Raw genomic sequence first — 26061 nt, 5'->3', positions numbered from 1 at the left:
AATAGATCTCTAATGCATTTCTAGTGAATTGATTTTAAAAGCAAACAATAAACACATAATTTGTTTTAATACAGCAAGTGCATGTAGGAATCAAGAAGAGAGCATTCTTGTATGTATTGTTGTAGCTTTCATAAATAAATGCTAAACAATTTTAAAGCAAAAAACAAGAAGGGAAAAAGACATTCGTGAATGGTAAACTGAGAGTCTTGCCACGTTATAATGACAGGGCAAGGGATGAGGAAAGGAGGTGCACAGACTATGTGGAAATATAAGTGTTTATTGTTAATTTTTTAAGTTTCATTGTATGATGTTCCAAGGAGAAATTCTGAAGTATCTGTGAAATGTCTAGTGTTCTCCTATCATGAGAAATAAAGGATTTTATGGGGTTCCAAAATTGTTTCTGCACTCATAAGGATCTTAACATGTGCTATCAACATTCAACCATGTTTCAAAGTTATAGGTTTCTTTTTTTCCCCTTGTTTCCCTCAAGAGGCATTATAGTTATCCCATCTGGGTTTTTTGTTTGTTTGTTTTGCTTTCTGTTTGTTTCTTTGTTTTTAATATCCAGCTGTGACAAAGTTACATGAAATAATACAATACATTAAATGAATCCTACTAAGTAACAACATGATTTTATGACAATCAAAACATGATTTTACGGCAAAAGATAAATATTACAAAATACCACACCTGACAAAAGGACAATCACAGAATCATCCCTACTTTAATTTCATGTTAAAAATATTCCACAAATGCAGTATCGCTTATGTGACCTTTATATTTGTGGTATTTTAATCTGTTTTTAAGGAGGAGAAAAAAATTCTTGTCCCCTAGGGACCTACTTTTTTCCTAATATTCTATCACGTGAATTTTTTTCTTTATGGTAAAAATATATATTGATTCTGGCAGCTATTTTTACTTTGCTTCAAGTACAAAGAAAGAGTTTAATTAAAAAAAAAAACCAAATTGTATATTTTAAAATTTATTGCAGTTCTCTAACTTCTGTGGACTCCACTAGAATGTACACTTCTTAAAGTCAAGGGTTTATCCTGCTCCATTGTTATTTTTCTAGTGCCTAAAACAGTGCTTATAACTTACAATAAGTGCTCAATAAATATTCGTTGATTAACTTAGTGACCAGAAGTGTATAAACAACTTTTGTTGTGATTGTTGTTGAAACACGTGATTGGGAAGTCATCTGGTTTTAACAGATATTTGAGCTCATTTTCAACCTTCAAAAAGGAGGTCTATATTTTAGCAAATGGCATGTAGTAACATGACAGTTATTAAGTAACAGACAGTAACATTAGTAACAGACAATGATCAAGAGAGTCAAGTCTACTTGTTAGATGCATTTAGAAGTAGAGTGCTTTCCTAAACTAAAAATCCAGTGTGCTTCAGGAAATCCTAAGCATCTGGGTACCCACCCTACCAAAGCTTTTACTCCCACCCCTACTTTGTTTATCTGGACTAACAGAGTCCTTGCCTCTGCCTTCTTTCCTGGCTCTTGCCTCTGATAGCTAAGAGTACTGCTATCTGCAGCTTAACCACAGCAGGAATTGTGTCTGGCTCTTACCGGTAGGCTTGTCCAAGCTTACAAGATAGGAATAGCATCATGTGTTTGTAATCTGTGCAGGTGCACTGGACCTTGCTCTTTAGAAAGACCCTGCTATTGGTTTACTGCTCTGTTGTCATCATCTCCAAATGCTTAATAATTTTTTGATCAAAGAATCCCACATTTCATTTTGCAGTGGGCCCCGCAAATTAAGAGACTGATTCTGCCACAATATCTCTGCAGCTGACTAATGTATAGCCTAGGGTCTTAAGGGCTTAGAATCAACATTTATAACTTCCTTGAGTACCTGAAGTAAAATAGGTCATTCCCCTAAGTTTCCTTAACTGAAAGAGAAATTGTACCTGTTCCTCTCTACTTCACAGGTATAAAAAGGGAAGAGCTTTGACCCCTTGCAAAGAAAAAAAAAATAAGCATACATTACTTCTTAGTATTTCCTCAGCTTTTTACTAAAATGACAGTGGAGGATAAAATTATTATTTCATGTTTCAGAAAAACAGTACTGTACTGAAAATGTTTCTTAAAATAAATACAGTCCTTTTCCTTCTCCTTTCCCCCAACTTTCTCACCTTATAATTCCAGCTGTAAACACTTGCTAATATAAAAAAATTCTCTGGAGAGAAACTGAGATAAAAATTATTTGAAAAAGTATTTGATCTAAGGTTCAATATGTCTGTCTCCAAAATTGGGGAAAAAATAAACTCGCAGTTTGGAAGTTTAAAAAAATCCATTAATATATACAACTTATAGCATAAATGACTTCATGTACATAAAAATGCTCTCTATATGCTATATCTAAGTATGTAAGTAGACATATATACATATAAACTATAGAACTATAAGGCATCTTTAATGGGAGAAAATATCACATGACCTTGATCCCTACTACCAACTGGCTTATAGCATAAAATATCAGCAAATGTGAATAAACCATAAGATCTTAGCCCATAATTACTATAGAGAAATACTACTTTTTACATAAAATTAAGAAATCCAATGAACAAAAAATTGGAAGTTGGCAAACAAAACTGGAAGTTGGCAAACAAAACTGGAAGTTGACAAACAAAGGATATAAAAGTAAAAAAAAAAAACTTTATATAGGACATTGTATTTATTAACATATTGAAAATATGTAAATACTATGGAGGAGAAGAATTTGGATTCCATCTAAGAGAGATCTAATTATTCAATAATATTTTTCACCTCATATATTTAAGTGAAAAATTGAAGAACTAAAAAGTGAAATAAAACAAATCAGGAGAGCTAAGGCTAAGCATGCTGGCTCATGCCTGTAAATCCAGCACTTAGAGGTTGAGGTGGGAAGATCACTTGAGGCCAGACTTTTGAGACCAGCCTGAGCAACACAGAAAGACCATGTCTCAAAAAAAAAATAAATAATAATAATAATAATAATAATAGGCATGGATCATTTTTTTCTTTCAGAATTTTTAGCCACAGAGATACACAAAGACCCCCAACAAAACTGTGCCAGTCTACAATATAATCAAAATAGTCAAGATTTAAAAGCTAATTCCTCTGACATGGGAATCAATATACTAGTTACCATAATAACTAATTACCTAGATAAAACTAAATATAAACAGTAGTTACAAAATGACAGTCCAGGTTATAGTTAAACAAGTTTAGAGATTATCCTTTATTGTCATCTGTAATGCTTTGATACTTAAGGAAAATTGGAAGAGCCTAGAAGGACAACACATTCCTAGCTTAAACTAATTAATGCAATGCAGCTTCATCCAGTAAATATTGAGTGGGTGATATGTGAAAGGGATTCCCTGCATAAAGATGGGTAATAAACACTCCTATCTCCAAAACCACTATAGTTTACCTAGGATATGGCACAATGTTCTATTTTCTTTTTCTTTTCTGGGTTGGAACTCACAGATAACATAAGGAGGTTAGGGAGAAGAGAACTCAGTGTTGCCCTGCCACAATGAAAAGCAACACCAGGAAGAACTCAGCCAGAGCCCACAGAGGGAGCATTTAGACCCAGTCCTAGCCTAAAAGGAATTGCCCATTCCAGTAGTCAAAACCTAAGTCCCAGCAAGCCTTGTCATTTTGGGTTAAAGTGCTCTGGGATTGTAAATAAACTTGAAAGGCAGTCTAGGTCTAAAGGACAAAAATTCCTTGCAAGTCCTGGTGCTGTGCAGGGCTCACAGCCAGTGATGTGGGGGGCACACATCCCAGTGAGACTCTAGCCAGAGCAGCCAAGAGAGTGCTTGTACCACCTCTCTACCAAGCCCAAACAACACAGCTCATAGCTCTGGGAGAGATCTCTTCCTTCTGCTTGAAGAGAGGAGAGGGACGAATAAAGAGGACTTTGTCCTGCCTCTTAGATACCAGCTCAGCCACAGTAGGATAGGGCACTCAGCAGAGGCCTGAGGCCCTGATTCCAGGTCCTAACTGTTGAATGACATTTCTAGACACACCCTGGGCAAGAAAGAAACTTGCTGCCTTGAAGAGAGGGACCCAGATCATCTTCTGACTGAAGAGCCATTGGCCCTTGAATAACCAGCAGTGGTATCCAGGCAGTACTCGCCATGGGCCTTGGGTCAGATTCAGAGATGTTCTGGCTTTAGGTGTGACCCAGCAAATTCCCAGCTGTGATTGCTGTGGAGAGGGACTCCTTCTGCTTGAGAACAGGAGAGGGAAGAGTGAAAGGGACTTGTCTTGCAGGTTACATACCAATTCAGCCACAGTGGGGTAGAGCACCAAGCAGGGTTCCCTGATTCCAGGCCTTGGCTCTCAGATGACATTTCTTGACCCTCCCTGGGCAAGAGGGGAATGCATTACCCTGAAGTAAAAGTCCCAGGCTGAGAAGCATTCACTACAAGCTGACTGAGGAGCCCTTGGGCCTTGAATGAACGTAAGTGGTAGCTACGCAGTACCTCACTGTGGGCCTGAGGTGGGTTATATTAGTTACAAGTCTCATTGTAACCACAAATCAGAAAACATACAACAGATACACAAAAAATAGAAAAAGAAGAAATTAAGACATACCCCCAGAGAAAATCACCTTCACCAAAAGGAAGACAGGATGGAAGAAAAGAAGAAAGAGAAGACCACAAAACAATCAGAAAGCAAACAAGAAAATGGCATGAGAAAGGCCATACTTATCAGCAATTACATAGAATGTCAATAAACTAAACTGTCGAATCAAAAGACATACAATGGTTGAATGGAAAAACAAAAAGACCCAATGATCTGCTGGTTGCAGGAAACACACTTCACCTATGAAGATACACATAGACTGAAAATAAACAGATGGAAAAACATATTCCATGCCACTGGAAACCAAAAAGGAAGAGGAGAAGCTATACTTAATATCAGACAAAATAGATTTCAAGACAAAAACTGTAAGAAGAGACAAAAAAAATCATATTGTGATAAAGGGGTCAATTCAGCAAGATGATATAACAACTGTAAATATTTTACACCCAAAAGTGGAGCACACAAAAATGTAAAGCAAATATTATTAGAGCTAAAGAGAGAAATAGACTTCAATATAATAACAGTTGGAGATTTCAACATCCCACTTTTAGCATTGGGCCGATCTTTCAGACAGAAAATCAATAAATAAACATCAGACTTAATCTGTACTATAGACCAAATGGACCTAATAAATATTTACAGAACATTTTATCCAGTGGCTGCAGAACACACATTCTTCTCCTCAGCACATGGGTCATTCTCAAGAATCATATGTTAGGTCACAAAAAAGTCTCAAAATGTTCAAAAAATTGAAATAATATCAAGCATCTTTCCTGACCACCATGGAATAGAACTAGAAATCAATAAGAGGAATTTTGGAAACTATACAAATACACAGAAATTTTACAATATGTTCCCGATAACCAGTGAGTCAATGATGAAATTACTGAGGAAATGTTAAAACTTTTTGAAATGCATAATGGAAATACAATATAGCAGAAGAATTAAACTAGATCTCTATCTCTTCCTAAATTAAAAAAAAATAAAATTGATTGAAGGCTTACTCTAAGATTTGAAACTATGAAACCTCTAAAAGAAAACACTGGGGAAACTCTCCAAGAGACTGGACTGGGCAAAGATTTCTTGAGTAATATCCCAGAAGCACAGACAATCAAAGCAAAAATGGACAAATGGAATTACATCAAGTTAAAGAGCTTCTGCACAGCAAAGGATACAATCAACAAAGTAAAGATCTAATCCAAAGAATGGAGGAAAATATTTCCAAACTATCCATCTGACAAGGGATTAATAACCAAAATATATAAATAACTCAAACAGCTCTATAAGAAAAAAATCTAATAATTGGATTTAAAATAGGCACAATACCTAAATTTACATTTTTCAAAAGACACACAAATGGCAAACAGGTATATGAAGAGCTGCTCAACAACACATCATCAGATAAATGCAAAGTAAAACTACAATGTGATATTATCTCACCACAGTTAAAATGACTTATATTAAAAACACAGGCAACAACAAATACTGACGAGAATGTGGAGAAAAGGGAACCCTCATACACTGTTGGTGGGAATGTAAGTTAGTGTAACCCTTATGGAGAAAAGTTTGGAGGTTCCTCAAAAAACTAAAAACAGAACTAACATATGACCCAGCAATCCCATTGCTAGGTATATACCCAAAAGAAAAGAAATCAGTATTTAAAGAGATATCTGCAATTGCATATTTATTGTAGGACTATTCACAATAGCCAAGATTTTGAAGCAATCTAAGTGTCCATCAACAGATGAATGGATAAAGAAAATGTGCTACATATAACGATGGTGTACTATTTAGCCACAAAAAGAAGATCCTCTCATTTTCAATGATGTGGGTGGAACTGGAGGTCATTGTGTTAAGTGAAATAATCGAGGCACAGAAAGACAAACTTCACATGTTCTCACTTATTGGTGGGAGCTAAAAATGAAAACTGAACACATGAAGATAGAGAGTAGAATGATGATTAGCAGAAGCTGAGAATGAGATGGGGAGAAGTGGGGATGGTTATTGGTTATAAAAATATAATTAGATGACTACAGTCAATGATAATGTATTGTACATTAAAAAATAATGAAAACAGTACAATTCAATTGTATGTAACACAAAGAGAAGATAAATATTTGAGATTATGAATATTTCATTTATGCAAATATTATCATTACACATTGTATGGCTGTATCAAAATATCTCATGTAGCCCATAAACATACACACCTACTATGTATTCACAAAAATTAAAAATAGAAAAGTTTTTTAAATGGAGAACATTATATAGACAACAATAAAATATATGTGTATATATATATGTGTGTACATAGTGTCAATTTTATGTACAATAGCTAATATTTTTTTTCTAATAGGTCTGGGAAATACAATTATTTTTCTTTATTTCTAGAAAACTGATTTGTCCAAGATTACATTAGTGATTTTCTAGGAATCAATCCTGTTTCTTCACTATTATAACACAGGGCATTTGTTTCACTATATTTAAAGTCAAAATACCAAAATGTGTGGGATAGCAAAACTATAGTAATTCACAAATTGCATGCTTACTCGAGTTTGTTTATGTATTTACTTTGGAATTCCATTATGAAATTCATCCCTCATATTTGAATAATAACTTGACGGGTAATCTAATATTTAGAGAAAATTCATGGCAAAATTCTAAAAGGTATGGGTTTTTGAAATCTGTGGACTTAATTGATTTTTCTATATGATGAATAATGTCTTTTCCCCATTGCCTTCTTTGCTATGTTTTGACTTAATCCTTTTATAAAGACACTCTGGCAATAAAATACTGATAAGAATATTTCTTCCACAGCATTTTTATCTGCTCCAGTCTAAATCCTAGTCTTCTTCATTGTTATTTTCAGGTTACATGGAAGAATTCTCGCAAGTAAAGTATCACGTAAATATAACTTTATTATTAGATTTATTATAAAGTGATTACATTATATTATAAAGTTATTATATTATTATGTATCTTAACAAGGTCAAACATTTTAGGAAACATTTATAAGGCAGCACCATAAAGAAGGCATGTTCTTCTTACTCCATTTTCTGGGAGCTAGTTAAATTTCACCTTCAAAACTTTGAACTCTATGTAACCTGAATCAAAACTGAACTTTGTATTCAAAACAGGCAAACATATATGTATATATACTCACCAACTTACATAGATAAATAGAAAAATATATCCTAGATTTTTACATGACATAAATATTTTCCATTCATAAGCAGGGGTACTTTCTAAATGATGAATAAATAATTCAATAATTCAAGAAAAGGGTAGAAGTTAAATTCAGGGGTCAAACTTCATGGGCTCAATCTTAGTTTTTTCAGGTATTAGCTGTGTGGCTTTGGACAGTTACTTTAATTTAATATTTTATGTTTTAACTCCCCATCTGTAAAATAGAAATGATAGAAGAACTTATAGTACTGTGTGTATTAAAAACAAAAAACAAATGTCTGTGTGTTCACGCGCGTGTGCACGTGTGTGTGTCTATAAAGTGCTAAGAATAGTCCCTGTCACATATTCAACATGTCTCAAATTAGGGAATTGTTATGAATAGTATAATTATTATCCTCTAAAATGATAAGGCAATTATTAAGTTGTTCATTATATTTGTCAAGTTCTCTTCCCAGTAGCCTTCATGGGAGAAAAAAAATGACCCGGTGGCTTTTATTTTTCCCACAATCCAGTGTTTTTAACTCTAAATAAAACTTAAGCAGGCTATATAAAATGTGTCAATGTGATATTAGCTATTATAGCTCTTTGGTTAAAATCTAGCTTTAAAAACTTCAGTTCCACATTTTTTAAAACTTTTTTTTAGCACACAAATTTTAGGATGCCTAATGAAAGTTCAGAAACCTTCTTTTATACAAAAATGTACATATGTGTCTCAAAATTAAACATATACTTAAATATGTAGATATATGTGTGTATGTATTTCAGGAATTAATGAATCCCTGAATCCATTCAATGATTCCTAGGGATTATGTAGCCACGTTAAAAACTCCTATCCTATGGAAGGAGAAGTAGAATTTTATGGTAGAAATAATGGGCACCAAACTGATAACGAGTATGTTAGAATCATTAGAAACTAGGCATCTAGGAAGTATTAGAACAGGTCATCTGTATCAGTGACAGAGAGTTTATAAAAGATTTTTAACCACTGTCCTGAACACCCAAATCCTCAGCCTTCTAATGACCATGGCAATGAACATCTAATTACAATTTCTAAAGTGAGACAAAGCTAGGCAAACCTACAGTGTATATTATTTGAGGGTTCTGTTTCTCAAATACACATACAGAGCCCCTATTCAAGGTAAGGACTCCTTTTGTGGCTCTAGCTCAAAGTCTACATTAAAACAGTGCATTAGCCTCTCTTAAAACTTCTCCCACTGCCTCAGAATAGGTAGGATGCCTATATGATCTGGTCTTTATATAGCCAATGCTGAATTATCAATAGCATCCCCATTCATTCTCAAAAGTATCTGGTTTGCACAACAAATTACATAGTCACTGCAAATGTACAGGCAAGAAATGAGAAACTGAAAAGAATGTAGAGGAAAGTAAAAATGTTCTCCCTCAGTGCTAGAATAGGATTGTTTAAAATACAACTAGTGGGCCTTCCATTCGAAATGTAATGTGAGTTTCTAAGAGGAGCAAGTGCCTCCCACCAGTAGTAAGATGACCAAACCTTTCCCTGTACCACATCAGTGTGAGTGAAGGGAGACTTCCGTGAAAGTGGCTTCTAAAAGAGAAGATACTTGGGAAACAGCAATTCTTAATGCTTCATTATATTGCGTAAATATCTCTATCCCCTAACAGTATTTCCTTAATATCCTCCTCCTGAGGCCCGAGGCCATAATAGAGGGAGGTTATTTCCCAGTCAGCACAATAAGCCGACCCCCACAATATCTTTCTAACCCTGGTTAACGTCTTGAGTCTAAACTCCTGTGATGCTCCCTGTTAAACTACCTGCCTGTGACACTGCCTGGGGTTCATTAATGCCACTGTCGACAAATTCTGCCCACTGTGTTCCCCTGGCATAAAGAATAAATGTTTTTAAAAACACGCACATAAAAATACTCCTTTTAGATTTCCAAGAAAAAAAAATGATTCCAGTAGAATATAAATCATGCTCTATGATTAACTCTTGCTAACAAGTAGTACCAAATGGCAAGAGCTCTGCTTAAAAGAATACTTCAGGTATCATTCACATAATAAAAATGATCTGAGAAGAGCAGCAGAGCTAGCACAACGAATATTTACACTATTAATGTGCTGTCATTGCCATTCAAACATTTGAGGAGGACCTTCCCCTCTATCATTTCCAGAATTATCACATTATAGTCTCTCTCGCTCACTTAAATAAAGACATAAAATACAATCACCACCCACACAGCACTCTCCAAGCTAAAGCCAGTGGGAGTATTGACTATGGTAAGACTGCAGATATGAAGGTGCCAAATCTCATTTACAATGCATTCCCTCCACATTTCTTTGAAAGGAGCTGGGTTAGGCTCTTAAGCAGAGGCTCTGTGACATTCATAATTTATTTTCCCTCCAATATCCTTTTTATCAGTAAGCGAGAATAGCAGTATGCATCTCCTTCTAATGAGTTTTTCAAAAGAAAATGAGGAAAGAAATATCCAGTTCTATACGTATTTGGAAAGAGGAAATGGTTTTGTTTTGTTTTGTTTTCACCAGGTATCTTAGGAATTGAATATCTTTAACGCAGCAGACCAACAGCAACCTCCTAAAAAGGTATATTAAAAATTAAAACAAAAAATTCCTCAGGAGGAAGGCTTGTTTTGCAAAGATAAACCTTTATTGCTAAAAATCAATAGAATTTTAGAGACCTTAGAATATTATAATTGTTGCCATGTCAAGGAATATTCCTTTGAGCTGCTAAGCAGTTTTCACTATATGTTCATCAAATTACTTTGCTGATAAGAAAATCTGGACTTTTCAAAAGTGTTGTGTCTTTATCAAAAAATCTGTTTTTTTCAAAGTTAAATGTGGAGTGTCATTCTTACAAAGCTATTAGTATTGGTACTGGTATAATTTGTTCTTGCTAACATTTATTGCATATGTCTATATTCTACCTACTTTGCTGCATTACCTTATTTAAACCCAAGACAACACTATTATATAAGTGATTTTATTAATCCCGTTTAATTGCTAACAAAAAGCAAGGACAAATTATCTGCCAAGTTCATACAGGTATTAAGTGATGTATCCCCTTTTAATCTCTATGTTATACTAACATCTTGGAGAAGAAAATTAATGTATTTTAAAGATGCATTTTAACACTAAAAAGAAACATCTGAGTTTAGTGTACATGAAATGTCATCTTTTCAGGGTGGCATGCAACAGATTTATTTATAAAAAATGAAGAGAATTGCTAAAATATACAACAAAAATTAAAACCAGGTTAAGACAAGGACACAGATAATCATGGAACAAAAAATTTGGGTCCTAAATAATACTGATTACAATATTTGTAGCCAAGAAAGTGAGACTTTCACTTTGCCAAAATCAGATCACATACTCCAAGAACATTTAGTTTGGTTTACAGTTTTAAAAGGGATACAGAGAAGTGTTGCCAAATAGGGGCCACATAACTTAGTGGTTAAAAATGTCAGTTTTGGTATCTGATACCTGGATTCAAACTAGAAATCTACTTACTAGCCACGACCCTCATCAACTCATCTCTCACTGCCCCTATTCTCTCAGCTGAACATTGAGAATAATAGTAATAATAATAATAATAATAATAATAAATTTTCAGGGTTGTTAGGAGGATTTAATGAGAGCAAATGTTAGTAAAAGAGAAGCATTCAATTAATATTAATTTTTAATATATTCAGAGACAGTTCAGAAAATTAAGATCTAAAATATCACAAGGTAAGAAACAGACGAATAGAATTTAGGAAAGTGGGCAACTTAACTTCCATGGCCTCCAGAATCACAGACTTTTAAATAGCTAGACAGAAATTACAGTAAAATAATTCCAACCAAAAAAGAAAGAACACTGTGAGAATTAGAACTTTCCCTAAGACAGAATGGACATCTTCAAAATTAGGCATTGACTTAGTAGACATTATTGTAGAGGAGCTTAAAAGAAGTTTGATCAAGATATCTTTTAAACTTTCCTAAAATTTAAGATTCTATGAAAAAAATGACCTTAGAAAATCATATGAAGCAATTTCTCTTACTGTAAAAGTCTACTTAGGTAGAAAACCAGTCAACAACGTCTAATCACCTCATCTTTTAAGCCTATAATTTTCTAAAATTTCTAGCCCACACTGATAATTCTCTGAATTGCTAGCATTCATGTAAATAACACATGAATGTTTACATTTTAAAAATATGCAGTTTTATAATATTTCTAGCTTTTCCGATTGATTTTTCAAAATTCCAAGTCAATGATCAATGCTGGATGAATAGAGATCATGCAATATATTGCTCTTCTTTACCTTATGGTACTTACCACATTGATGGACACAGAAGTTAATGCTAAGCAAATAGTGATTTTCTGTTCAGACCTAAAGCATACTGTTGAACAGAAATTTCAATACAAATCCAAGAAACTTACTTTGAACAACTGTACTTTATTTGGATAACCAAAAGTTGAAGAACAAAGTTATCTAGGTATTTCAGAAGTAAAGATATGTCTGTTTTCAACATTTGCATAAATAACTTAAATAGACTTGATTATAAGCCAATCTTTCATCAATATAGAGTATTTTTTTGAGAAAATTGTAAAATGTTATCAGTAGTAACATTTCTCATACCAGAAGCTTATCTATGTTGCTTTTTTAAAAATTAAATTTCCTGGAAAAAATGTGCTCTGTAGAATGCTTATTGTATTATGTATGGGTTATATGACATGATTCAAAATTAGAATAATTGCTTTCTTCATTACTACCTATAATAAATAAATATCTATTAATTTAGTTTAATGATTGATTATATATAATTAGTCCTATAGATACCTACTATTTTTCTGGATAAATTAAAGTCACTTTCTCTCTATGACCCTTGTTCTACAAAAGTAAAATCAAAATTTAAATATGCATTCCTTTTACTTCCAAACAAGTAAAGAACTCTCAATGTTATCCTCCTCTTTAAAAAGAAGTCTGTTTGAACTGCTGATCCTTTAAAAAAATTGACACTATTTTGATTTACAAAGAAATAGATTTTTTTCAGAGTTTTAATTTAGTAAAACATAAAGACAAAAGCATATATAATTATACTAATAAATGACTGCATTTTTCTTTTCTATATCTATCTGATATAGATACATAGATGAACAGACTGACCACAATCTCAAAGAAGTCAAGATAAAGGTATTTAAACAAATACTAAGATCAAATTCTCAGAAGTACCGACCTCACCAAAAAAATAGAGCCTTGTCGTAAAAACTTAGGAGTTTATGAATCAGAATGCCTAGGTTTGAATCTAGGATCCATCGGTTAAGGAAACTTCAACAAGCTACTTAATCTTTCTAAACATTAGGGTTCCCACCTCTGAAAGAGGTTTAACAATATTATTCTCATAAAATTCTGAGCAATTTTTTTTTTTTTTTTTGAGACGGAGTCTCGCGCTGTCGCCCAGGCTGGAGTGCAGTGGCCGGATCTCAGCTCACTGCAAGCTCCGCCTCCCGGGTTCACGCCATTCTCCTGTCTCAGCCTCCCGAGTAGCTGGGACTACAGGCGCCCGCCACCTCGCCTGGCTAGTTTTTTATATATTTCAGTAGAGACGGGGTTTCACCGTGTTAGCCAGGATGGTCTCGATCTCCTGACCTCGTGATCCGCCCGTCTCGGCCTCCCAAAGTGCTGGGATTACAGGCTTGAGCCACCGCGCCCGGCCAATTCTGAGCATTTAATAACATAAAGTATCTGAAGCATTTTGAATTTATACTTAGCATATAGTAAGCATTATGTAACTATTTTAGATTACTGTTATTATCATTAGTAGTATCTGGTTATTCATACTCCTCTTAAGGAGCATAGCCCTGGACAGGTAACCAATCCCATTTAAAGAGTAGAATGTAAAGCAGACTTTTCTCTACCAAGGGCTTTCTTGATGCCCTGAGGCTCCAGAGAATTAATTACAATGTGTGGCCATGTTTCCAGTGCTCTACAACTGTGTGTTCTAGAACCTTGGTACTGAACAAAGCTAACCAGGACATATGGGGTAAATCCATTTGATACTGCTGTCCTAACCAGCAGTCTCCAAAATCAGGGGAAAAAAACCAGAGCAACATTTTGAATATGTACCCTGAAATAAATATCTGATGAATGTAAATGACCCACTGTACTGATAAATTACATTATAAAACATTCTGAAGAAAGAACTAAACAAAGGTCTGAACCTTTCTTCAAACTGTTTCCCTGGAAATATTTCAGGCTAAGAAAAACAGGGAATGGCAGCTGTGTTACCAGCAACATTGTTTATTATCAGTGAAATGCTTCTGGACGGAAAGACTGTGATTGAACTATGAAACCATTTTGGGCCTCACGGACCTCAGCCTCCTTGTGTACAGTATGTTCTTGATCCCAAGGGCATCCCTTGAGGGGACCTATGCTGTTCCCAAGATACAGGTTCCTGTGGAGTAGGAATGAGCCTTACCCAATGCAAGGTAGACCATGCCTACCCACACGGGTTCCTCATCTTAAAACAGAGTTGCTACATGAAGGAGTGGGGGTAAATGCTTCCTGAGCAACTATAGGGACTCCTACTGAATAAGCACCTGACATTATCCTGTTGACATTCTGTGTGTCCTGCCCTGTATCCTGCTAAACCAAGTAAACCTGCTGCCAGACCTGTTATGTCATGCAAGTGTGAATGTCACGCCAAAGCCACCAAGTTCACTGCTGGTGGCCATACAGACATACGCATGTGCAAAAATACATTATTTTCTTCATCTATCTTCATGTATTATTTTAAGCACCATGCTTTTGAGTATACTGCTTGGATACACATACTTTCAGAATATGTTATGTATACTCTTTGCAATAAGCTTAGGATACATTATTTTTTCACTTTATGAATTTTTTTTCCTTTGGTGATTTTGACAGATCCTTTTCTTCGGTTACTTTAAATCTTTGACTCTCTCTGCAAGTATTACTTCCTGTAGAACTTTTAAAATGAAAAACTGGAAATTCCATTGTTATAAATCTTGCTTTAGCAGGACAGTTTCAGGAAATACAAACATTAAAATATATTCCTGATGTTCTCCATTCTTAAATTTTTTCCTTTAGAAGATATTAAGATATATCCATAGGAAGATTTAGAAACTAAAAGGTTGTGGGAGAGGTAACTCTAGCTTTTAAATGTAATATACTTTATACTGGTTTCATTACAATATGCTATGCTAAAAATGGAATTATGTCTTCCATTCTTGACACTATTCTCAGTTCCACTCTTGACACTATCCCCAATAGTGGAGAAACTATTTCTTCCACTCTTGATAATTTTACACTTCCTATGAAATTTCCTATAGAGTTGTCTTTCATTACCCCATTTTGGGGTACAAATGGTTTTAAATACATATATTTGTAAACTTACCCTGAAACATGCAACATCAGCAGCATGTAGAAGACAAAGAAGAGGTTATGAGTATACCAGAAGATATCATAGTTAGAAACTCTGCAAAACAAATATATTCATTTTAATGCTACTTTACATTCCATCTTACTAAAAATATCAAAATATCATATCTCTCACAATTGAAGAAAGCTAAAATATGAGTATATCTGATTTTCATCTACTAATACCAAAGTATTAACACACCATATAGAGATAACTGACCAAAAATATGAGTAAGAATTTATCATTTTGTAAGTTATTTGTATTTCAAATAAAGACATATGGAAATAATAAAAAATAAGTTGTTTATTTTCAAGATATTACGATATAAGACTAAGAAGCAGATAGTAGTCTGTTAATATGTACCTTGGCTATTATTTTATCAATATTGTCAATTTTCAAATAATTTCCAAAACAACCAATACTCCTCTTTCAATACATATTTTGAGAATAGTTCAAGGGAAACTCAAAAAGAGAGAAATTAAAATAAATCATGACCAAAGTGTTATATTCTTTTCCTGGACAGTGTAATCAGAATGATACCTCGATGTTATTGCTCTGAGGGAGGACAAAGACACTGAAAAGACAGCGAATGTCGAGCATAATCTACAGAACATTTGAGAGAAGTAAAAGAGTAACAGTTATTTTATTTCATATGTCCAGGGTGGATTTTATATATTAGAATCTTGGAAGTAGAGGGCAGATATTTACAAAAGCTTCCTAGATGAACGTGATGTTTCCCATAGACTCTTAGAGAAACCCTTATTTAAGCAGCAGGCAATTGCTTTACATTTACTCTACTCATAGTATTTGCTATCATAAACAATATCATTACCATGCCTTGTAACATATACAAAGTTCTGATTTTTTTTTTTTTTCGAGATGCAGTCTTGCTCTGTTGCCCAAAGTGGAGTGCAGTGGTACAACCTCAGCTCACTGCAACCTCCACTTTCCACTTTCAAGCAATTTTCCTGCCTCAGCCTTCTGAGTAGCTGGGATTACAGGCACTCACCACCATGCCCAGCTAATATTTGTATTTTTAGTAGAAATAAGGTTTCACCATGTCGGCCAGACTGGTCTCGAACTCCTGACCTCGTGATCCACCTGCCTCAGCCTCCCAAAGTGCTGGGATTACAGGTGCGAGCCATCGTGCTTGACCCTCTGATCCTTTTTTAAATCAAAACCATTATAATGTGAATCGCAAGATTTAGGGATACACTTTTCTAATGCTTTTAATACACACTGCCCATTGCCCTCTAAAAACACATTTATTAATTACAAACCCAACCGTAGGCTAGGAGTGCCTGTTTCCCAAAACTCAGACCAAATTTTGTAAGTTTTCATTATTTATTATAAGTAGGATGGGGTATTATTTCATATGTGTGTTACTCACTTTTAATTCTTCTGTGACCTTTCTGTTCATAATCATTACCCATTTATATAGAGTATTTTAAATTAATATGTGTAATTTGTTACACATATTAGACCTACATTAAACTTGACTTTCCTCATAAGCTTGTAATGCCACCTTTATTATCTAGCAGGTTCTTATATATAGCAAGGTCATTTTCAGGGCTTTTTACTGACTTTGTCCCTTGGTTCAATGTGTTGGTCATTTTTGCAAGTAAGTCCCACTCTCTTTTAAGTTACTGAAGTTTAATCATTTTAATGTTCAGTAAGGCACATCCCTCCTTTTACTCCTCTTTTGAAATATGTACTTGGATGTGCCCCAGACAAACTTTGGAATCACTTTGCTAAATTAAAAAAACAAACAAAATACCCCGTCTGAGAATGTTATTGAAATTGAAACACCCCTAAAAAAAAAAAAAATCGAGGGGTCAGGCATGGTGGCTAATGCCTGTAATCCAATACTTTAAGAGGCAGAGGTGGAAGGAGTACTTGAGCCCAAGTGTTCGAAACCAGCCTGGACAACATATTGAGACCTTGTCTTTACAAAAAAAGTAAAATAAAATAAAAATAAAATTAGGCATGGTGGTGTGTGCCCGTGATCCTGACTACTAAGGAGGCTGAAGTGGGAGGATCACTTGAGCCTAGGAAGTCAAGGTTGGGGCTTCAGTGAGCTGTAATCTTACCACAGTATTCTAGCCTGGATGAGAGAGAAAGATCCTGTCTCAAAAAAATAATCATAATATAACAAGAACTATATCTTTATAGTATACAGCCTTTATTTAAATCTCTACATATTTCTCTCAGTGAACATACTTCTTTTGTCTCCAGATATTATGTGTTTTGCTGCAATTGTGAGTAGTTTATTTTTATTTTATTCATTTTTTCAAACTAATTATAGTTAACAGACAGAAGGATTATTTTTACATTTGTTTTATATTCAATTACCTTTTTCAACTGTTTCACTTGGTGTTAACACCAAATTTTTCCATAATTCTCTTCAATTCTCTTAGAAACCTAATAATTACCAAAATAATTATCAAACATAGATATTATACCTACTTTTCTGGAAATAAAATAATTTATTGTTGCATTTTTTTCTAATAATTCCAAATGTTTCATTTTTTACTGTATGTAAATATTGGTAGAATTAAAAATACTTTTTGTTTTTTCTTGATTTTCTTAGGAATACATCTAGTATTTCACTGTTGAGTATAACCACAATTCTAGCTTTTATATTTTTTAATTCTACAATGGAAATAATTTTAATTTTTAGTTTATTTACTGTGAGTATTTTAAGTCAAAATTTGAGTTCATATTAGTAACTGCCATTTTAAAATCAATTGAGATGAGAAAATGTATTCCTGTCATCTGATAATAAGATACATTAATTATTTTAATAGATTGACCCATATTGAACTCTCCTTGAATTAGGAGGCTACATTTCACTATCAGAAATCAAACACTGCAGGCTTATTTATTCACTTGATTTGTCTAATGCTTTAGTTTCTTACTGAGAAAAAGAAAAGGTAAAATAAAAGAGATATCTGTCTCCATGATTCATTTAAGAATTTCATGATTCTAACAATAATACTTACAGAAAAGCAAACTAGGTGTTATAATCTTGCTTAAACAAGTTTTAAACAAAGCATAAAACCTCTGAAGATTAAGAAGTGCTTAAATTGCTTATGAGAGCAAATGCAAAATCTCAGTTCACAATAGAAGCTGATCTTTTCATTCCATTTGATAAAACCGTATCTCAAGGATTTTAAAGTAAATATGTCAGATGCTCTAATTTTCCTTCAAGAACTCCTAAAATTGAAAAAAAAAATAGTTTTTTAAATGATTCCTCTATCTAAATAAAACTGCTCCCCACAAAATTGGCACCCTCACATACTAATGTTAGTGAGTTGCCTTTCTGTAAACCAAGTTTTCATTCTTATGAAAAGCTTTAAAAAGTGTTCTTACAATTTGACTCAGCTATTCTACATCTAAGAATTTTTCCTTAGGAAATCATTGAAAAAGCATGTAAAGACATATGGATGGGGGTGTTTGTTTCAAAATTGGAATACAAAAAAAAAAAAAAACAAAACCCAAATCTACCCAAAACATTTAGTAATATGGATCTGGGAAAATAATGTATAAAGACCTATTTGGCGATGTGCTGTGCCATCAGTAAAGAGAATAATAACAAAATATTTATTAATGTAAAACACGTTCATAATATAAATTTAGGTAAAAAGTAAATTAAAAGTAATATTCTAATATGGTCCTGTTTTGGTAAAATACATAGGTATATAAGAGAGAAAAAATGATTTGGGGGTAGGAGGAGGGGAATTAGTGAACAAGAGTAAGAAGGATTTAATCTATAAAAATACACTACATATGCACAGTATTAATCTTTGGGTAGTGACTAGACTTGTGAAATTTTGGGGTGTGTGTATGTGTGTGCACAAATGTTAAAAAGTATAAGGATAGATTCATTTAAGTATATTATTTGGCAATTATTTTCAAAGCTGACATACATATATATAGATATATTTCTGTGTTTCTATTGAATTTCACATCTCAACAAGTAGAACAATTGAAGATTTTTGAAGATTAGAGGAAATACATGTTACATTCCTTTTTTGCTTTCTTTAACTAAAAAGTTTATTCAGAAACATCGACACTATAAATATTCTGAAAAATTAAATGTGTCCATCAGAAATGACATGTGAAAGTGCTCCTGATAATGTACATCTGATTTTGCTCAAAATCTCTTAACGATAAGAATCAATATGAATGCAGATAATTTGTTATTTTAGCAGATGGAAACCAACAATTTCTCCAAAGTTTTGTATAGAACATCATGTTAATTTACAGCAAGACAAACTCATATCAGGAAAATAGCTTTAAAATAATTTTAAGTCACATATTCCTAGGAATTCCTAAGGTCCCTGTATGTACACATTGCTTTCAATCCCATGCCCCATAGAGATACACTACCCTTCAGAAAGATACTCAAATTCTGAAGAACTGTAATTGTTTTGGTCATCAAATGCAATCTCCATACACAATTTCTTACCAATCCAGAAAATCTGCTAATACGAAGAGAATTTTCAGAAACAAGAAGTCATGTATAGAAACAGCTATACTTCACTCTTACTTACCCAGAACAGTCTATTAACCAGGACACTACAGTGGTTAAACACTTTGATTACTCAAGACTTTTTCTAAATAACCTGACAGATAAACATCAAAATAATTGACTCTGACACTTACCTTATTGCATATGTAGAGGCTGTGATCATGAGGAATAGCACCACTACCATGCAGACCCCTGTCAGGCCAGGAACTATAAAAATGTACACAAGTACGTTTTTACTTAAATAATAGTGAGAAAAAAGTATAAAAAATGATTACATTAGAATCCAAAATACTATGCTGTTCTGTGGGAAGCCTAATTCAAATCCCATATCTACATGTATGTTCTCCCTCAAACAAGCCTTTTACTTTTTTATTTTTTTAATTAATTTTTAATTGACAGATAATAAATATACATATTCATGCAGTACATGGTGATGTTTCCACACATATAAAGTAAAAGTGATCAGATCAGAGTAATTAGAATATACATCCATAATCTCAAACATTTATTATTACTTTGTGTTGGGAACATTCAATACCCTTCTTCTAGCTATTTGAAAGTATATAATACATTATTGTTTACATTAGTCATTCTACAGTGGTATAGAACAGAACACCAGAACTTATTAAAATCAGCACAGTTTCAAAGTCTTTCAGGCAAATCAGGGTCTTTTATCTAAAAAAAAAAGATTCTTTTTTTTATTTCCCAAATATTCTACTCAGAATGGCAAATATGTACTTACTTCTGGAGGTATATACTAAATATCAGTAATTAATGCAATAGGACAAGGTTAACATTCAGACTACAAAGAAAAGCTATTGGGACAATTCCATCTGGAAAAGTGACATTCCTCTGCTTATTTTCTTGTCAAGAAACCTACTATGAAATAGAAGGGCTGTCATGGACTATTAGCCACCAGCAGAAGCAGACACCTTGGGTACAAGGCAAGAGCAACACAGGTGTGTGTAATTAGGATTCCAGAGTTAGAATCACTGGAAAATAACAACATTCGAAATCTCAGTACAATAGAAACAAATTTCACTTATAAAGCACTACATGAAAAATAAGAAAATTAGTCTACAGGTTCTTAGTACTTGAGTACTCGCTCCTCCTCACTTTCCCAGTAGACAGTTTTAGAAGCCTAATAAAAGGTGCCCTTCCCTAATGTACCTAATCCAAATCATTTCTTCTCTGCACTTCCTTCCCGGAGTACTTCCTTTCCCATTGATTTTTCCATTTCCTACTGTGAGTGCTTACTTCCCAGTTGTAAGAGATGAGCAAGATAACTAGTCTAGTTCACTCTAAAGAGCTAGTGGCATGAAAAATACACTATTTTGGTAAAATAGCATGCCTGCAAATTAACCTAGCCATTGTACTTCCAAATGTTTACCCAAAAGAAACAAACATATATCCATGCAAAGACTTGTTTAAGAATGTTCATAGCTATTTATTTTTAACAGTCAAAGTCTAAAAACAACTCTGATCTTCATCAACAGATTAATGGATAAACAATTGTGGTACTTATCTGTACCTGGGAAATTAATCAGCAATAAAAAAAACATAAACTGTTGATAGATAAGCAACAATATACGTGAACCACAAAATTGTTAGACTGAATAAAAGAAGTTAAATCACCCAAGCCCTGAAAAAGTACAAACTCTATGATTCTTTGAATATAACATTTCAGAAAATTTATACTATTCTTCAGTGACAGAAAGCAGATCAGTTATTAGGAAGGGTAGAGGGCAAGATGCATTATAAAAGAGAACAAAAATTTTCTGTGATAATAAAAATATTTATCATCTAACTTTTGATGATGGTTCCACTATTGTGTATGTGTGTGTATATGTATATATCAAAACCAATCAAATTGTATACATGTGTATAATTAGTGTACTTCAATTATAATTTCATAAATTTGAGAGAAAAAAGAAGAGGTTCAGCGCACTGTTTTCAAGTATTAAAAAAGAAAATCTTTATTTGACCAAATGAATAACTAAATGATAGAATCCCAGATGGCTACAGAGTGTGAAATTATAGTTAGAGGGGCTTTTCCAATATTTTATTGGGCCTTTATTAGTGTTCTTCTATGTCTGCATACAGTTTCCTATGTAGTTCTGAACATGCCAAGATTAGTCATGGAATGTCTGCAAATTACTTCATTGAAAGAACACCTGGAAAAATGGAGTATGTTTAGAATAGAGCCACAATTTCCAAAGTGTGTTATTTGAAAATTAATTGCTTGAAATATTAATTTCTATTACCAAAAAATACTATAACCATCCCTTAAAAAGTCACAGGGTACATTAATGTATAAAAGTCCCTGAGAAGTATTACATTTAAAAAACCTGATTAAACTTAAATATTTTCTTAAACTTATTAGACGAGAATATTCCTTTTAGGTCAGAACATGAAAACATATTGGAAAGACTTAGAGGAGGTCAAATAGTTTACTTCAGTCATCTGAGGATAAGGTAGAAGGCCCAGAAGACCCAGCCAATGATGTATATGGTCTGAGATTACACTCTTGTTACTGTCCCTCAGACAAAACTCCAATCTTACTGAATCTCATCTGCAAACTAAGGAGAATAAATCTGATGATTTTCTATGTTCCTTCAGATTTATAAAGTTATCTCTTTTATCTAAAGAATTTGTTTTTCCTTCTTATTTCCCAAAAGTAAAAAAGACCAAAGTGCATAATTTATAAAGTAATAGATTTCAGATCAGTGAAGAAGAACTTACAATTAGCAAGGGCAAAAAAAGTATACTATAACCAGAGTTGTCAAAAAGTCAGGGGTAACTACCTTAAGAAGCCCACTGAAAGCAAACAAGCAGAGGCTGGCTAACCTATTATCTGGGATGTTGCAAGAAGATCTATGCATCAAATAAAAGAGTTAAACAAATGACTTATATTCATTCAGTGAACGGTTTGTAGGCATATACAATGTACTGTTAAATGCTAGAGATAAAATAAATTCTGCTCTACAAAAAATCCCAGTCCACTGGTGGAGACAGACAAGTTAAGCAGGCAATTACAACACAGGGCATTGAGTGCTGTAAAGAGAGCTAAGCACTGAGTGCTCTCAGGGCACAATCAGGGGCACCCGAAGCTAGGGTTGATTGACAGCTCAGCTAAGTCCCAATACATTAGCCTTATTACAACACATTCCAAGAGTCTGAAAACACCGGCTGGAAATCATTGGGCTAGTCTAATCTCACTGGGCAAAGTTAGGAAGTCAAACCTATACATGTTTCCTTAGCAAAATACATGTGTATTCTTATTGCTTTATATTTATGCATATTAAATTTACTAGTCATTTTTAAAATGAATAATTGCATGACATTGTAATTTCTAGATGAACCTGAGTGATAATTTTCATCCATACCCAGGTGTGGTCAGAAATATACCATTATCTATTCATTATCCTATTTTCCTAACATAGTTGGAAACATAATTATATTTGTTTATGAGGGTTTTTAAAATTAAAATTAGACATTATCCGTTTTATTCTCACCATGAAAGGTACTACCAAATTTGGAGATATGTACCAAGCATTTTTAAATGAATGTTTAAATAATTCAATCTATTAATCTTACCTTAGAAATCCTTAATTGGAATGTTTTTAACATTTCTTATGTAGTAAGTTTAGCCACTATATTTTACGCCGCTTGTATAGCCAAAGACTTTATTTTCTACAAGACAATCTTAATTTGTCAGTACTAGATTCCAATGAAAAAAAATTTCAACACACAGAGATAGAAGACTCTACATAACATTAAAAAAACTAAACTCCATGAAATCTATTAACTAATAAAAATATTCTTTATCAGCTGGGCGCAGTGGCTTACGCCTGTAATCTGAGCACTTTGGGAGGCTGAGGCAAGCAGATCACAAGGTCAGGAGTTCAAAACCAGCCTGGCCAACATAGTGAAACCCTGCCTATACTAAAAAAAAAAAAAAAAGGACAAAAACATAGCCGGGTGTGGTGATGGGCACTTGTAATCCCAGTTACTTTGGGGTCTGAGGCAGGAGAATCGCTTGAACCCGGGAGACAGAGGTTGCAGTGAGCCGAGATCATGCCATTGCACTCCAGCCCAGGCGACAGTGTGAGACTCTGTCTCTTTCTATATATATATATTCTTTATCACTAGAACACCTAAAAACATACATGCTTTCTTTCATCAGGAACTTAATGTTTCCTAGGTGCTGTGCCTGAGAACATTCAGAGATGTCTGTGGAATAGTTTCAGTCAGTATTAGTGATACAAAGCTGGATTAAGTTCTTGATAGAAAAGGGTGTCTTTCATCCCATTACCATCCTTAGACTCTACTTTGCACTCTCACCTGCTATTCTTCAGTGGGGACAAACGAATGCCTTAGGAGCTCCAGACTTACGCTTAGGGATCCCTGTGTCTGAGCCCAGTTCTACGCTGATGACCTGGGAAGTGGATGCCTCCTGCTGGCCAGCGTGGTATTTCTTTCTTGAAATTATGTGAGAGTGGGCCACCAAAATGGTATTAATTTGCTGAATTGGGTGAGTCAAATTGTTTATATTGCCAGAGGCCATAAAAAAAATGTTTACCTAGGACCCTGCATACTCTAGAAGCAGCCCTTCCCAACCCAAGAGAAGCTCACCTAAAAGTGGAAAAGACAGTATATGTAAGGAAATAAACTATTCTACAACACAGTATTTTTACAGTCATCCTTCAGTATCCATGCGATTGGTTCCAGGACCCCTCACAGATACCAAAGTTTGAGAATGCTCAAGTATTTATACATAACCTGTGCACACCCTGTCACATACTTTAAATTATCTCTCGGTTACTTAAACAATAAATACCTAATACAAAAGGCAGGCAGTAGCGAGATAGTATGCTCAAGAGTATGATGAGATGTTCAGCAGTGACAGGACAGCAGCTCCCAAGGTACCTGAGAAGATTAGTAACACACTTTGCCAAGTCTCTCCCAGAGACACACTAAGGTAGACCTGGGAAATTTGTATTAAGTGTCTTCTCTACTAAGTCCAACACCATTCATGGGGACCTCTGGGAAAGGACATAGGATGATGGGGTTGCATGCTAGGTATTGAGATTACCTGCTTATAAGAAGTATTAATTATACTAAGTGCCTTAATGTGATATCTTAGTCACATAACAATTTTTTTTGTATCTTTGTAAACTAAACTTTTCAAAGCATTTTAAAAGTTCCAAAGCTTCAATTAAACTTTATGTTTCAGAAAATAATATTAAACAAAGTTTTTCTTTCTCTCTCTTAAACAAATTAACAGTAAACCAAAAAATACATTGATTCATACATAAGGTTTTGTTTTTCTGTACTTGTGTTCTCATCCAATTCTTCAGGCCTAAATGAAAACATGTTTTCAATGAGCAAAGTTGTAAGCAAAACTAAATTGTGTTTCTAAAGAGAAAACTGAAATACGTTGTGAGTGGCAAGTATTATAAATCTATAGACAAAAGCAAAATGTATCTTATAAATCCAAACATATAGCTGTGACATGGATGGGGAAAGCACTAGAATTATTGCGATTTTTCATCATAAAATTGATTCAAAAGAAAAACAATGCATTTGCCAGGGTAATGTGCCTCAGTCCCATGTGCAATTCCAATACTTAATTGGGTATTACAGCCAACAATTTATGATAGATCATCTCAACTCTGCAATCATCCTTGTCCCTGAAATATGTGCTAAAAATTCCCCAAATGCATCTTTCTTCTTTCATCTTTATAAATGTAAGGTTGGGAAAAAGAAGAATTTTAGTAAAAATTGTTTAACATCGGGGAAATTTTGAGATGTTCAAACGTGCATTAACAAATTAGTCTAGACTGAGATTTCATGGACAATAAGCTTGAAAGGGAAAAATAAATTACAAATGAAATAGGAGACATATTTCAAAGAAATAACTTATTTTAATGACTGTTTCTCCTCTTTGTTGTAGATTTTAAGATTATAAAAAGTTGCACTAAATGACTGAATTATAAGAACTCCATGGATACCCACAGTGCTTGTTTTTCCTTTCTAATACATTGAGGGCAGGAGCCTGTTAAACGTGCACTATCTCCTACAGCACTTGCCACAGCAGCAGGCACAAAGCAGGCCCTCAATAAGCATGCGGTTATTTTGTTTTGATAGGAAGACTATATGACAGTGAAATGTATTTGCTTATTTTTAATCTCCATTTATTCACATCCCAATATTTGCATTGTCTCTCTGTTCTCATTGCAACCTTATCCTTTAGCTCCAAATACTTATTCTTATATGCAAATTGTCCATGTGTTATATTTGTAACATATATCTAATTGTCGTGTAATTTGATAAT

At 33.9% G+C, this 26061-nt stretch overlaps 1 protein-coding gene across 1 annotated transcript in view; it reads right to left on the bottom strand.

Moving 5' to 3' along the window:
* NOX4 (NADPH oxidase 4) overlaps positions 1–26061 on the bottom strand; it is a 176353-nt gene that overhangs the window by 87823 nt on the left and 62469 nt on the right. The window contains exons 6-7 of the mRNA XM_011984951.1: positions 19859–19931; positions 15167–15247 (exon numbers count right to left, since the gene is read on the bottom strand). Coding sequence (XP_011840341.1) covers positions 15167–15247; positions 19859–19931 — 154 coding nt within the window. The remainder of the gene's footprint in view (positions 1–15166; positions 15248–19858; positions 19932–26061) is intronic.

Source organism: Mandrillus leucophaeus, unplaced genomic scaffold (assembly GCF_000951045.1).
Source record: "Mandrillus leucophaeus isolate KB7577 unplaced genomic scaffold, Mleu.le_1.0 Scaffold276, whole genome shotgun sequence".
NCBI lineage: Eukaryota > Metazoa > Chordata > Mammalia > Primates > Cercopithecidae > Mandrillus > Mandrillus leucophaeus.
This window is presented reverse-complemented; position numbering and strand designations above follow the sequence as displayed.